We start from the raw sequence: 14052 nt of genomic DNA, 5'->3' as shown, positions 1-14052 counted from the left end.
GCAGGCGGGTGAACCCGTCGTCCGTGGGGGTGAAGGGCTTCCCAGCGCCATGGAGCCGTTGCCTGCCTCTCCCCTCGCTCCCTCTGCCGAGGGCAGTAGTAGGCCCTCGCTGCCCGCGCACGTCCGGAGCGACTTCTCGTTAAACAAGCAAGGGAGACCATTCTTCATAAAACTGGTTCGTGGCCTTGATCCTTCTGATTTGGTCCCCGCCCGACATACTGTTTTGTTACACTTCCGAATAAAGGTGTCTCCTCCGACTCCTGCAGGTTTTGCCACTGCAGAGGAATTCCAGGTCCAGCTGATCATGCACAAGGTTGGTGGACGTGAGCATCTTAAGTGTGATTAATAAAGCTATAAATGATTTCAGACTGGCATATTTAAAGGACGTTTCTCTTCTTAAGTCATGCCCCCACTGTGATGGTAAGAGAGTCCACTTTCCAGGGCTCTGTTACAGGAAGGGACGGATGTTCTTTGCCAGAGCTCTGAGGCTTTTGCATCTTTTAGTTAAGAAAGAAATGCTGGATGTAGTGAACTGTCAACATGCTAGAGAAGCCACTTGTTTGAGGGGGGTTTGGGAGGCTTCCCTACGGCATGCTGCTTCAGTAGTGAGGAACTGGGAAGGAGCGTTGCTGGCTCCTGGAAAACTGATCGATTTAGTCCTGCTGTGATTTGTGTCCTACTGCTAATTCCACTGGGAGTATGGCACAGACATCTCAGCTGCGGAAGTCAGACTTATTTATATCCACACTTAGCTATTAACGGTGTGTTGCCTGCATGGCCTCCTATAGAGCGATCGCTTCCTCTCTATTTCCTGTCCAAACTAAGAAGTCAACTTCTTGCTGGTACTTGAGAGAAAATGGTCAAAACAGACCATCAATATCAAAACAGAGCTCTTCATTCTTCCCCGCCAGCCTTCACTTCTCCACTTGTTCACAAATTACGCCATCTTCATGATCACACTGGCCCTGCAGGCAGCCTGGAGTGCCTTTGGCTGCAACCTTTTCCCCTTGGTCTGGGCACTTAAGCAGTGTCTGAATCTTGCTGGTTTCTTTCCGGCCACACAGATTACATTCCCAACTAAAGTCTCATCATGACTATAGCAAATTCTCCCTCTCTGGGCTTGACAGCTGTCTTTAGACTTCAATATTCGTTCAAATATTCAGTCTCTCCGAATTACTATTCAGGAGAGACTTTCTTCCTCTTGCGTTGCTCTGCTGTCTTCTGCCTTCCCCTTCCTTTCAAGTACAGACTCCCCGTCTTGCTGTCTACAGGCCCTACCCAGGTATGGAAGGAATCTTGTGGGTGCAATGTGCCACTTTTAGAGGCAAGTGTGTGATGGAGGAATTTGCAGAAATACCCAATCCGTGCCTTCCCAGACATGTCTATTGTAACAAATTGGCCGCAACACTCTGTATCAAACTAAGCATCCTCCGGGGCAATCACTTCTCAAATTTACAGCATGTCACCAGGAATGGGGAGCAATCATCCCTATCCTAGAACTGAAAACCATGGCAAACTCCCTTGTTGAGAATGCCCAGGCAATTCTTGTAAATGAACTGTACCAGTGAGGAAGATGTACAGCCTGAGCCTGGCAAACACGTCCAATCTGAGTATGAACTGGAAGGGATCAGAATCTGGATCAAAACAAAAAACAGCCAACCGTGCAGCTAAGAGGTTTCTCAGGATGACAGAAACATCAGTACTCCCCACCATTCTCATTAGTGGTCACTCTTCACTACCTCAGAAGAAAACTTTCCTTTCCTGTTATTGCTGACCACAGAGTCACAGAATGGTTGAGGTTGGAAGGGACCTCTCAAGGTCATCTGGTCCAACCCCCTGCTCAAGCAGGGCCACCTAGAGCCAGTTGCCCAGGACCGTGTCCACACTATTCTCCATGGAGGGAGACCCCACAACCTCTCTGGCCAACCTGTGCCAGTGTTCAATCACCCTCCCAGTAAAAACGTTTCCTGATATGTTCAGAGGGAACATCCTGTGTTTCAGTTTGTGCCCACTGCCTCTGGTCCTGTCAGCAGGCACCACTGAAAAGAGCCTGGCTCTTCTTGTACCCTCCCTTCAGGTATTTATATACATTAATGAGATCCTCCCCAAGACGTCTCTTCTCCAGGCTAAACAGCCCCAGCTCTCTCAGCCTTTCCTTATAGGAGAGATGCTCCAGTCCTGTCATCGTCTTTGTAGCCCTTCACGAGACTCTCTTCGGTATGTCCATGTCTCTCTTGTACCGATGCTGTTGAGATGTTGACTCAGAGGGTCTTGAGGGATGCCAACTCTCAGTGCCTGCCTGTGTCTCAAGCACATTCACACTGGGTGTTGGGTGTAGAAAGAGTTCCTAGTAGAAGTGTCCAAAGCTCACAAGGCTTCCTTCTCAAACCCATGCTGTCCACCTCTACTTCCCTCTTGACAGCAGTTGGGCTGCCAGTTTGCCATAGCCATTGCTTATCCCACTTTTCACCTTGTAGTCTTGGTATTTACCTTTTTCATCTTGTGTTCTCACTATCTACCTGCTTCTGTCCTGAGAGAGAGCTCTTCAGAGTGACACACATTCTCACAATTACTATGTCAGTCTAATCACCGCCCCTTGCATTGGCAACAATTAGAATACCCATGAACTTTGTGATTAATCACCTCTTCCACTAACGGCTGTTCTTAAGACATCCCTCATCAGGTTAGGAAATGGAAGTTGTTGCACTTCCACTGCTCTCCATTCTGTTGTAAATTTGGTTATTTTGAGCAGCTGGAGATAGAGGTTGCAACTTCACATTTCTTGTCTTCTGAATGTAGCCTCAGGTTTCCTGTTTCACAGCCCTGTCGCTCAACAGCCTGATCGAAACATCTTGTCATATGCTCTCTTTGCTTTGGCATGGAGGGAAGCAGATCAGAAACTTCTGCAGCTGAAGCAAGTGAGGAAATAATTTATACTTCTGTCAAATTCTCTCAGACTCCGCCGCCGAGGGCCAAAGCTGGATGGGAAAGGAGAGGTAAGGAAGCTGGATGAGGTAGGTCAACAAAAGATTTTATTTCAAGCGAAAGCAAGTTCTAACAAAAACACTCTGAGCTGGCCACTGACTTTGCGTACCAGCTCACGGTGCTGTTGCTTTTGCTCTAAAATTACCGTGAGTGTTTTACTGTGATAAAAGCCGATGGGTCGGAGACCCAGCATTGTTTTCCTCCCTGTCTCCGTCAGACCCTTTCGGTGTTTACTCCCGGGCGTTCAACCCAGGCATCCTTTTCTCCAAAAGAGGTTTGCAGTTTTGAAGTTGTCTGCTTGTCAGCAATAAGAGATTGTCAGCAATAGTTCTTTGAAGGGCAGGCGAGATGCGAGTACAGATAAATTAGAAGCGTATGCTAATCAGAGATCAGAGGCAGAGGAGGCATATGAGATCATCCATTCTCTCTCCCATGGGGCTCTGCAGGATTCTTTTGTGATACATTTTTTCCTGTGTTTTCTCTGTTCTAGTTTTACATACCTCCCAGTGAGCAAATTTTCAGCTTTTGCCTTGAGAGAGTTCTGCAGGGCATTTTACTACCAGGAAGATTTTCTTAGTGCTTTCCTTAAATTTTCTCTTCCCTTATTTCCGCTCCATTCCCCCTGTTCAGGCCTTGCAAATGTCACACTGAGCAAGTTCTCTGGCTGCTTAGTTGAGAAATACCGCCTTAGAAGAGTGAGATTTTGCATTGATGATCATTCTTTATAAGCGTCTCCTTCCCATGAGCTGATTGCTTTTCCTCTTAAATGCCTGTGTGCTTTAGATGACCTGTGTTGCATTGGCTGCAACACTAATGGTTGACCTTAGCTTTTTTCAGAGCTGTTACAGCAAAGGGGGCTCTTGCTCTGGGATACGAGATTTCTGTGCCCTGATCAGAATAACTGCATACATCTGTGGTTGTTACTGCTGCGTGGTCACTTGCTGCACTATGGAAACATCACTGCACAGAAACCCCCAGGCTCCTATCTGGTAGTCACACTCCATCTGCTTGGAAGGCAGTCTTGCTTTTGCATGTGTTTTCATCAGAAATGATGTTTTCTGTTGCATCAGAAAACACAGGGACATCCCTTCATTCCCTGCCATTTGTGTCCACTCCCACCCTGTTGGAGGTGGAGATTACCCGATGCCCTCTTGAGAAGTTTGCAATTTTCTTTTTAATATTCCTCCTCTCCAAATTCCTTTATGTATCCTCATCTTTTTGAGCTGAAGTCAGAGGGCCTAAAATAAGGAAGCTGAACTTTGAACACACTTTCTGAGCATATTATTTGATTATTTCCCAGCTCTCTTCTGCATACGAGGAGTCCCTAAGGAGCGCAGTTTAAGTACTTTTCTTTAGAAGATCTTTATTTTCAACTCTGTCCCTGTCTCCATCACTTTTGAGAGATGTGCTCTCAGGTATTTCATCTCTGTTTTCAAATGCACACCCTTGCTACCAAGTCATCCCTGTGATGCAGTATCACAGGTATATCACAGGTGTATAGATCAGTCCTCTGGTCAAACCAACTGTTTTTGGCTCTCACGGACTTCTCAAAAATGAAGAGTTGCCCTGGCTGTCTTCTGTTTGGCTTCCAGAGAGCCTTAGATATGCCACACTACCAAAATGTCAGTCCAGCAGTCACTTAAGACAGTGTTAGCCTGTGTGGCGTGCTTGTAGTAACAGCCATAACCAGGTCTGTGCCATAGCCAAGGACAGGATCCTCGTTTCTCAAATCCTCCTCCTCGGCCCTAGGTGGTCGTGCTGCTCCCATACTGACGTAGGCAGGAGCTGAGGGGAGCTATTTGGGACAGTGCAATGACATTCTTCAGATTGTCCTAGAAGACTTGAATTATAAAGTGCTAACAGCTTTCAGTTTTTGAACTGAATCTGGACTCCCAAACCTAAAAATATTGGGTCATTTTGCTTGCAGATGAATGCAGCATATCACAGTCATTTCTCCAAAGCACTGACAGACCTAACTGGGTGTTTTGTATGCTAGAAAGTTATAACATTGGATATTTACGTTAAATGTCCACCGGTCCACTTCTCCCTTCTCTTGGGGAGACTCTTCCACAGTTCCTCAGACAACCACATGGAAATATTTCTGGATGCTCCATTCAGATTTCCCTCCTCGGTTTCAAACTTATCCCAGGTACTTCTCCCTTCCTTTTCTACAAGAGCTTCACAAGTACTCCAGGGGCTGAGGATCAAGCGCAAACCCCTGAACCTGTTTTAAAAAGGGGGAACTGCAGGGACTCCGTTTTGCAAGGGGTAGAAATCCTGATTTATGAAGTTTTTTATGCCACTTTCCTGGGTTGATCACTGCAGTTCAAGTGAGGCTCAAATTCACCCTGAATGCTTCAATATGACTTGCGCTCTTCACTCTCTTTTTTTCCTCCCAAAATTATCTAACGGCATACTTTTTCATTTCTAAGAACTGAAGTGAACTCTCCCACTGCTTTGGTTGTGGAGGTGCCCTGGGATTTTGTTTTGATGCTGAGTTGAGTCAGTTCCTTTTTTCTGCAGTTGGTTTGAAACAATAGAGGGTGAACTGCTCTATTCATTGCCAGGAGGCACCAGCTGGGATGCCCGGTGCTGACGTTTAAGGATTAACTGTTTCATTGACTGTCATCCCAGTCTCCTTGTCCTGGAAGTAGTTTTCCCTAAAATCCGGAACAGTGATCTGGAGGATGCAGGAGATGATAGCTTCTTTGGGAGGCAAGAGAGGAAGGAAAACAGAAGTGCAAATCCTCAGAAATGTGGTCTCAGAACAAAGAATTATGTTTCAACAGATATTTATCCCCTTTTACTTAGTTTTCAGTTGTCATCTGCAGAGAAGAAGCTCCACCCTACCCCTTAACCTCGGGCTGACTCCATTCTCTTGAGGCTTAATCTGATGGCAAAACCCACGTCACCAGAGATACAAAGGTGACCTTACAAGAGGAATAGCGAGCAGGCAGAGAGAACAGCTACCCAGTTCAAGTCCTTCAGTTCTCCCATAGTCCTCTTGCGTGAAGCTGAGGAGTAGGTTGTAACTGAAAAGTCTTTCAGTATTTTGTAACTGAAAAGAGATGGGTTTTTGTTTTTTAATAATGATTAAAAAAATAAATAAATGTTGGTATTTTTTAACTACAAGTGGGGCAGCTAGAAGATCCTGCAAGCTTCAGGAAACACAACAAAACCTTTACCTTTGGAAAGATCTTTCTACCAGAAGAATGATGCCTACAACAAAGCTCCCTCATGCTCACCCTTGTTACCTTAGAAACTTCTTTTAGCCAAAACCACAGGTCTAAATATATTGCTATAAACCAGAAACTGATCTTAAAACCAGTGAGCCTGCAAACCTCTCTAAGATAAAAATAAATTATTTTTTATTAATTTATTGATCTGGTCTACTTTCTGTATTTGGACAAAGCTTCCAATGCTTAAAGGATGCGTTCTTGTTTTTAAGTGAAGTCCGTTCCCCTTCTGTTTTAGCGCTGGCTTTCTTTCTCCTTCCCACAATATTCTTGATACGTGATGTGCATTTGTTTTCAGCCTCCACCAAGAGATCCTAAAAAAAGTCTCCCCTACCGCTTACAAATATTTTATTCTTTTAGCCATCCCTTTTAATTTCTCTCTGACAAACTGCCTCATTTTCCTGTAGTTTCCCATTTTGAAATTATTATACCACAGTGCCTTTTGCTGTTGTTGTTGTTGTTGTTGGTTTTTGGCTCTGTTGAATCTCAGTGCATTTGTGTTCACTGCAGCAGAGAAGCTGCTGGATGGAGCCATGGTGAGCCAGGTGGCCTGAGCACGGCTCAGGGCAGTCACGAGCTGCTTCGCTTTCTGTGTCTCCCAGCTCGCCACTCTGCAAGGTGCCTATTGACAGTGTCTAAGCATTGAGTCTCAGCATCATGCCCTGACATGGCATTTGCTTAATTTAATGCGATTAATTGATGCCTGTCGTTGTCACTGTGCTTCCTTCGTGGTTGCTCTGGTTCTTTTTGCAGGTTCATGAGTGCTGTCACCATCCTTGTCTAGCATATAATTCCAACCCCATGCATTTAGTAGTATTTGCCTGGTCTGCGGGTTGCTGTTACTGTTACCTCTTGATGCAGTTAGTTATTTAACCTAATCTGACTGTAATTTTACTTGAGCAGAGAACAGCCCCCTCTGTCTTCCTTGTGTATTTTGTATCCTATTGCTACGACATCCTACTCACAGCCCTTCTACCAAGTTTTCGATGTACTTGCTGTGGTAGTGTCTTTGGTTAAAGCTATCCTTCCCCTCCCTCCATCTTACTCCTTAGACTTCTAGCCTTTTTAGGGGGTACAGATATGTTTCTTTGGGTCTTGTGACACAACTGAGAAAGAATCACCTCGATTTCATGAGCTCCACCAGGGACTTTGCCGCTGGATTTGGGTAGAAGACTCTGGAGCATCACAAGAGCAGGATATAGTACATAAGCTTAAGGGAGAAGCACAGGGAAATCCTGGGTTCCTCAACATCAGTAACCATTAGCTGCACATTTAGTGCTTCTTAGAAAGTCCTATTGTCTATGCAGCTGTCATACTGAGATTAATAAAACAAGCAAACCAAACCCCCCTGGAGCTTATCTGTGGCAGTAAGTGTCATCCTCTCCTCAACCTGGGAGAGGGGAGATTTTAGTGCTGAGATTTCAAACAGCTTATGGAAAGTGAATGCCTCTCAGCTCCAGGAGATGACAATGGGAAAGCAAGGTGTAGCCTGGAGGCTGACGGGTCGTGCTGTACATGAGCAGACCTCTACATGGCAGTCCTGCCCCACCCTTTGAAAGGAAGCTGTGCTGGGCTAAGGTGGAGGCAGCCCCAAAGAGTCACTCTCTGCCACTGGCAGCAAGTGAACAGTGAGTGGTGGTGGTGAAAATGTGGAGGGGCATCCCAAGGTCTTCAAGGCTGGCCCTCCCCATCCTGCCACCCCGCCATCGGAGAGGCGGATGAGAACGTAGGACTGACTTGGCAGCGTCCCGGGAAGATGTAACATGACCATGTGTCTAAGACTGTGAACAGGATGCTGAGGTTAAACCTGTCACTGTTGCTGAGAGAGCTGGGGGAAAGGCCTTGGGTTTCTTTTTGCATTTAGGCTGGAACATGGTGGCTGTAGCAGTGCAGCTCTGCGTTTCCACCCCGAGCTTCAACGCTGACGCAGGAGTGGGTTTGCTGGGAGGCTTCTGCCAGCGCGAGGTGTCACATTGTGCCTGGGGGGCTCCGGCCAACTTGGGGCAGGTGCTTCGTCTCCTGGAGTCAGCCACTGCAGGGGCTGGAGCAGCTGGCTCTGTGGCCCCACGGGGGCAGAGCTGTGGCTGACCTGGAGATAGGTACACCTCCTGGGAAGCTCGGACAGGGACTGATGGCTCCGGGCTGAGCTGAAATGGGGCCCTGGGCTGGTGGGCAGGGGCGTGGGGAGGCCTCAGGAAGGCTGGGCAGGGACAGTGATGGCAGCGATGTGCTGAGTGTAGACAGACAAGGATGCTCTAAATAGTTCAGTTCCTTATGGAAATGCCCAGGACACAAGCAAACTACGTAAAACCACCATCAGTTTTCATGTGGCTCCTATTCACTATGGTTTCTTTTCTCTTTTACAGCTCCCTGTCTATGGCCAGCAGTTGTGCCGGGCTTGGCTATAGCCTTTGGGCTACTGAGCATCTCCCTGGCGATTGCTTTGTTTTGGAAGATGAGTAAGTGCAGAAAGGGGTGCTGAGGCTGAGCAACCAACAGCAAAGGACCGGAGATTCATCTACGCACAGGAGCTCAGATCCTGAACTCCATTATATTGGGTTAAACCAGAAGCTGTTCTAGGTTTCTACCAGCCTTAAGTACCCACTGCCTATCCAGAATATTTTGAAGAATATATTCCTTGTGCAGACCCCAGGCAACCCATTTCAGATCCTGTGGCAAAGAGCACTGAAACACATTGAAAAGTTTTTGTAGACTTGTTTGCTGTAATTATAGTGGTAAACTGTAGGACAAATATGCAAGGTCTATAACACTTTTGCATGTATGCAGAAGGTGCTAGACCATGTGGGAGAGCCTGCTGTTTGCTGCTTAAAATCTGTTCACCTGATGTGTGATGTGATCACACCATACCCACAGAATGATGTAATTTTTTCCCTTACTTTTTGCACACCCAGAATGTCATCTGCTTTCAGATAGGCAATTTTGGTTCTCAGGTATCTGAGTAGTTCAGAGGAAACCCGGGGAGGGGGTTGTACCAGCATCAGAGTGCATGTGACTCTTGTATGAAGATTGGGAAATTGCACAGAGGATCTGAAGTTCAGTGTTCATGCATTGTTATTCTTAGATGCTTATCCTCACTTGTGTTTTCTGCATTGTAACTATCCGGAAGAGTTGCTTTTCAGCAGGTCCTTGCTGACAAGTGTCTTTCTGTTGGCTAATGGTAGAGAAAAGCTGGTATTTTGATTCCTTTACAGATGACTCCCACCCACGCTGCCCTGAGCAGTGGATAGCCTACAGAGGGAGCTGCTACTCCTTCTCCAAGGATAAGAAGGACTGGCATTCCAGCCAGGAATCCTGCTGGGCACAGGGAGCTCATCTCCTGGTGATCAGCGATACCAGCGAAATGGTAATGGTTTTCTTATTCTTTGAGGATCTTCCATTTCCTTGCAGATACCTCAGTGATTGACATCCAAGCAGTGCTGTCACTCTAGCAATATGTTGACTTTAAAGGAGAGGAAGGATTTATGACTGGGACGTTATAGTGCACTTCCAGTTTCAGTATGCACCTTAGAAGGTCCCAGCCGGCAAAGAAGCAAAGGGGAGAAGGAAGAGGTGAGGGTCACTGTCAGCTACTCAGAATCATCCTAGAAAGGATGTTAGGAGACAGTCTTCTCCATTGTCCCTCTCGACCTCCCCTCCTAGCCCCAACAAGGCTGATACGAATGATTACAGGAAAAGACTGTGGCACTGTGCAGTCTCTATACTCATTGCCTACAAACCAATACATCCCCACTCTTCAGAAATGCTTCCATTGCAAAAGCGATGCCTCTCCTCCCTGCAACTGCTCCAGCTCCTCCTGCTCAGTGACCCTTGCCACTCCCTGTGTTCGTGCACGGATATTTCTTTCTCAGTCTGTTTTCGATGCTTACTTCCTCTCTCTGCCAAAAAACCTCAGTTGTGCTGGTGAAATCAGAAACCATCTGTTCCACTGCTCATTTTCCAGCAGGTGCTCACTGGGGGCAGGGGCATGTATGACCACTAAAGAAATGGGTAGAGCTGATCACTAGGGAGGTGAGGCACGTCTGTATAAGTAGAGCAGAAGTACTTGATCTGGTTTTGTGCAAGCCAGCGCTTATTAGCTCAGGTCCAATGAACGTGGACAGCTTCCAGTCCCTGGACAGAAGTGGCATTGTATGATGTTCTGTGGGGGCTTACAAAGCCAGGTCTCTGTTCGACTGGGAGTATGTACCAGGCTCTCACACTTTCTTAGGCAAATCCTCATCCCTTGAGAAATAACTCATCTTCCCCAGATTACCCATTTCTCTGAGTGAAGAAAGCATCCCTGGTCTGGCTGCTTTCTTACTACTGTCTCTGCTACTAGAGTGTTACTCATTATCCCTGCTCAGACTTCCCCATGTAAGCAAGACTTTCCTAGTTGTCCATGACCTATGCTGCAAAGGCTGTGACTGTTCAACCTCCCTTTGCCAGGGAAGCACAGTCACCTCCAAACCACCAGCAACACTCAAGCGTTCCTCAAGCTACTCCTATTCCCACCACTTTACCAAACCAGCTTTGTTAATGCTTCTGTGTGAAGATGTCTGCTCTGAATCTTTGTTTATGGCAGCAGGAGATAAGGATGGGGCCCAGCCATACCACTGAAAGGTTGCAGTTGTTGGGTTTCATTGCAAATGTGGACAAGACAAACTTCTCTCTCTTGTCTTTGTCTTTTTTTTGGTTTTTTGGGGGGGAGAATTTACTTCAGGGCTGAGTTTCTGTTGCAGGCTTCACCTTTTAACAGTAAACAGGAGTTAAAGGTTAGGCAAAAGGAAACGAACATTGAAAACACGTAGGAGGAAAGTTTTTATAAAATTTAATGAGCTTTGGTCCTAGGCTCTTTTCACAGAGCTGTCGGTGCCTGCACTTCCTGCCCTGACCTGATTTTACCTTTAATTGTTAATACTTTGTATTAGCTTGCTAGCTAGCTGTATGGTAGAGCATTAATATCAATACTAATAGCATACGTTCCTACATAAAGCTCTGTGTACGAAACTCCAGGAGACTGGGGTGCAGTTGGTTCACATATATTGCCCTGAGAAATGTCCTTTGAAGAATCTACCCAGGACCCTTGAAAGCACGCTTACTTCCTTGTGAGTGTCCACATAGCTGTTATTCCAGGCATGATCTGCAGGACTGATCTTCCTGATTAGAAGGTGTGGAGAAGCAGTATTGTCAGCCACTTAAGGAACAGTCAGGCGAGGGGATGTATCTTGCTTTCTGTTCTCTTTACTTATCCTTACCTCCATTTTCAGACTGGCTGCCATTAGTCACTTTGTAATTTGTCACCATTTCTAGGACCTGTTCAAGAGTATTCAAACAGGATGTTTCTGGATTGGACTGAGGAACAGCACAGGCTCTGGCTGGATTTGGGAAGACGGCTCTATACTCAATGGCACCAAGTGAGTTTCATTCTGTAAAACAACAGTGCTGATTCAGATTACCTGGTGTGCTGATTCAGATTACCTGGTGTTCCACAACACCCAGAGTTCCTGCACCAGATCTCAGGAGCTTTCTTCCTGAGCAGATTTTCTTCTTACTGTCACCTGTACGGCACTGAACTCAAAAGGGTGTACTTTTTACTGCCCCGCACCTTGTAAAGGCATGCACCTGTGAAAAGCAGGGCTAATGTTAGTATCTCACTCTCTACTTCCCTCCAGCTGCTCAGACCAAGGATTATTTACCTGCACTGCCCACACAGTTGCTCAGTCAGAAAAGCGTATGGTCCATCTTGGCTTTACTGGGTTTAGCCACCTTGCACCCATTCTGCCAAGTGCTGATGTCACTGGGTGCGAGGACCCAGCCCTTCGCTGCTTCGCTGGTGCCAACCTAAGTCAGAACCTTAATTTTGGCTCAGTATTTACTTGGACAAAACTCAGCATTCTGCATGAGGGAAAACATTATGATTTGGTCCAGTGACTTTGCCTGGCCCTTTCCTTTTTATGGCAGTTAACACAATGAGTTAGTCTCTAACACTTCTCCAGCAAGGAAACTCACCCAAGATCTCGCTGTTGGTAGGTCAGCACTCTGAGCCCTTGGCTTAGTTCCCTTCTTAAATCCAGCTTTCTGTTCTTACAAACTCCTTGGAGGTGATCATCTTTCCGTGAAACTCTCAGCGCTGCTGTTCTCATACTGGTGGATATCACTGTCGCTGCAGGGCATCGTGTCTGTGTTTGGTTCTGATTTGGGTTCCACAATGGCAAAATTACTTAGGTGTGTAATCTCCAAGTAGATAGGTATTTTGGCGTACATTTTGTTTTCTAACAGCTGCCCTTTGGAGGTTGGGTTCTTTCACTTCCTCTGGGCTCCACCCTTCAAAATCAGATGTTTTTTCTTTCTTGCCTCCAGGAGACAATCTCAGCATTTTCTTTCAGTCTCGCTTTTGTTCCGTGTCTCTTGCAGGGTCCTCTCTAACAGCCTTGTGCAACACTGTGTTGTCCTGATGAAAGATCACTTTCAGGCCTCCAGCTGTGAATTTCCTGCTCCATGGATCTGTGAGAAATCTCTTAGGTAAATCCCATGTGCATTTTCATCTCATAACCGTCTCATCAGTGGTACAAGTGGATCATTGTCCTGCAAACGAAAGCTCTATACAAGACCAAGGACTTGCCCTTTCCACACCCTCACAAAGGTGTTTTGCAGGGACAGGTTTGTTGCCCATAAGGGTGAATTGACCTCAGCAGTAGATCCATTCTCAGTCCACATCTGTTGGATTACTGCTGTTTGTGACCAGATGAGGCCTGGGACATATTCCCTGCCCTAGTCTTTCCTTATTCGTCCTATAAGGGCAGACAAAAGTTTTGTCACAACAGATGCTGGGTCTTCAGATCTCTGAGGGTGAGCTGGCCATTCCTCCATTCCTGAGCATCAGATTTCATTTCCATTCCCTGCATCTCCATTGTCTGGTGGCAGCAGGACTGGGAAAACAAAGCCTGCTGTTCACTGCCAGAAACATATAAACAGACTTCTCCCAATGACAGCCTCTCCTTTTGCATCCCAGTGCTATGAGTGGGAGAGAAGAGGGTGAAATGAGACTACAACTTCTGTAAATCCTGCAGTGAAAATAAACCTCCAGTACTGCACTGGGCCAAAAGTGTGTACCCATGTCATTACTTCTCTCTGTTGGAAGGAACCAGCTGCACGCCATGTTTTATAGGCCAACTTCAACCAAACCAGTCAAGAGGCTGGACTTCTGGAGTCAAAGGAATACAGTTAATTGTGTGTTATTATTGAATCAACCAAGAACGTGCTTCCCTCTCCACCTCTGAAGTTTCATACAGCAGAGAGAGGAAGCAGTGGACAAATCCTTACTACAAGGAGCTTTCAGTTCAAATAGAGCAGAGGCAGGCTAAGAGTGTGAACGGCATAAAGCCACAGTGAACTTTAAGGGTGGGACAGTAGGTTGCATTTCCACACACCTGGAAAACTTTTTTCCACCCAGTGATTTTGTTCCAACAAAGGAGGAGAAATTTTATTAATTTCCAATTTATCCTATTTATCCTAATATATTTATATCATATTCCAATTTACTATTATCAGCAGGTTAGTGGTAGATGTTCTGAGGTGTGTGTTCTGGGAGAGACAGGCTGGAGAAATGGGCTGACGGGAACCTCGTGAAGTTCAACAAGGAGAAGGTCAAAGCCCTGTTCCTGGGGAGGAACAACCCCATGCACCAGTACATGCTGGGGGCCACCCAGCTGGAAAGCAGCTTTGCGGAAAAGGACCTGGGCTCCTAGTGGACACTAACTTGAACATGAGCCAACAATGTGCCCTTGCTGCAAAGAAGGCTAATGGTATCCCGGGCTGCATTAGACGAAGT

General features: G+C 46.3%; 1 protein-coding gene across 1 annotated transcript; it reads left to right on the top strand.

The window, feature by feature from the left end:
* Nucleotides 1-2878: 2878 nt before the first annotated feature.
* KLRG1 (killer cell lectin like receptor G1) lies at nucleotides 2879-13262 on the top strand. Its single transcript, XM_009280523.2, has 5 exons — nucleotides 2879-2996; nucleotides 8588-8680; nucleotides 9434-9585; nucleotides 11532-11635; nucleotides 12636-13262. The coding sequence occupies exons 1-5, from the start codon at nucleotides 2879-2881 to the stop codon at nucleotides 12745-12747; spliced, it is 579 nt and encodes a 192-aa protein (XP_009278798.1). The 3' UTR covers nucleotides 12748-13262.
* The last annotated feature ends 790 nt before the right edge of the window (nucleotides 13263-14052 follow it).

The sequence above is a fragment of the Aptenodytes forsteri genome, unplaced genomic scaffold (assembly GCF_000699145.1).
Source record: "Aptenodytes forsteri isolate BGI_AS27 unplaced genomic scaffold, ASM69914v1 Scaffold756, whole genome shotgun sequence".
In the NCBI taxonomy this organism is placed as follows: domain Eukaryota; kingdom Metazoa; phylum Chordata; class Aves; order Sphenisciformes; family Spheniscidae; genus Aptenodytes; species Aptenodytes forsteri.
This window is presented reverse-complemented; position numbering and strand designations above follow the sequence as displayed.

Bases quoted from the DNA above. Each gene is read 5' to 3' on its own strand.
- KLRG1 (XM_009280523.2), top strand. From the start codon at position 2,879: ATGGAGGGAAGCAGATCAGAAACTTCTGCAGCTGAAGCAAGTGAGGAA. The intron at 2,997-8,587 runs GTAAGGAAGCTG...TCTCTTTTACAG, and splicing joins AGCTGGATGGGAAAGGAGAG to CTCCCTGTCTATGGCCAGCA. The intron at 8,681-9,433 runs GTAAGTGCAGAA...ATTCCTTTACAG, and splicing joins TGCTTTGTTTTGGAAGATGA to ATGACTCCCACCCACGCTGC.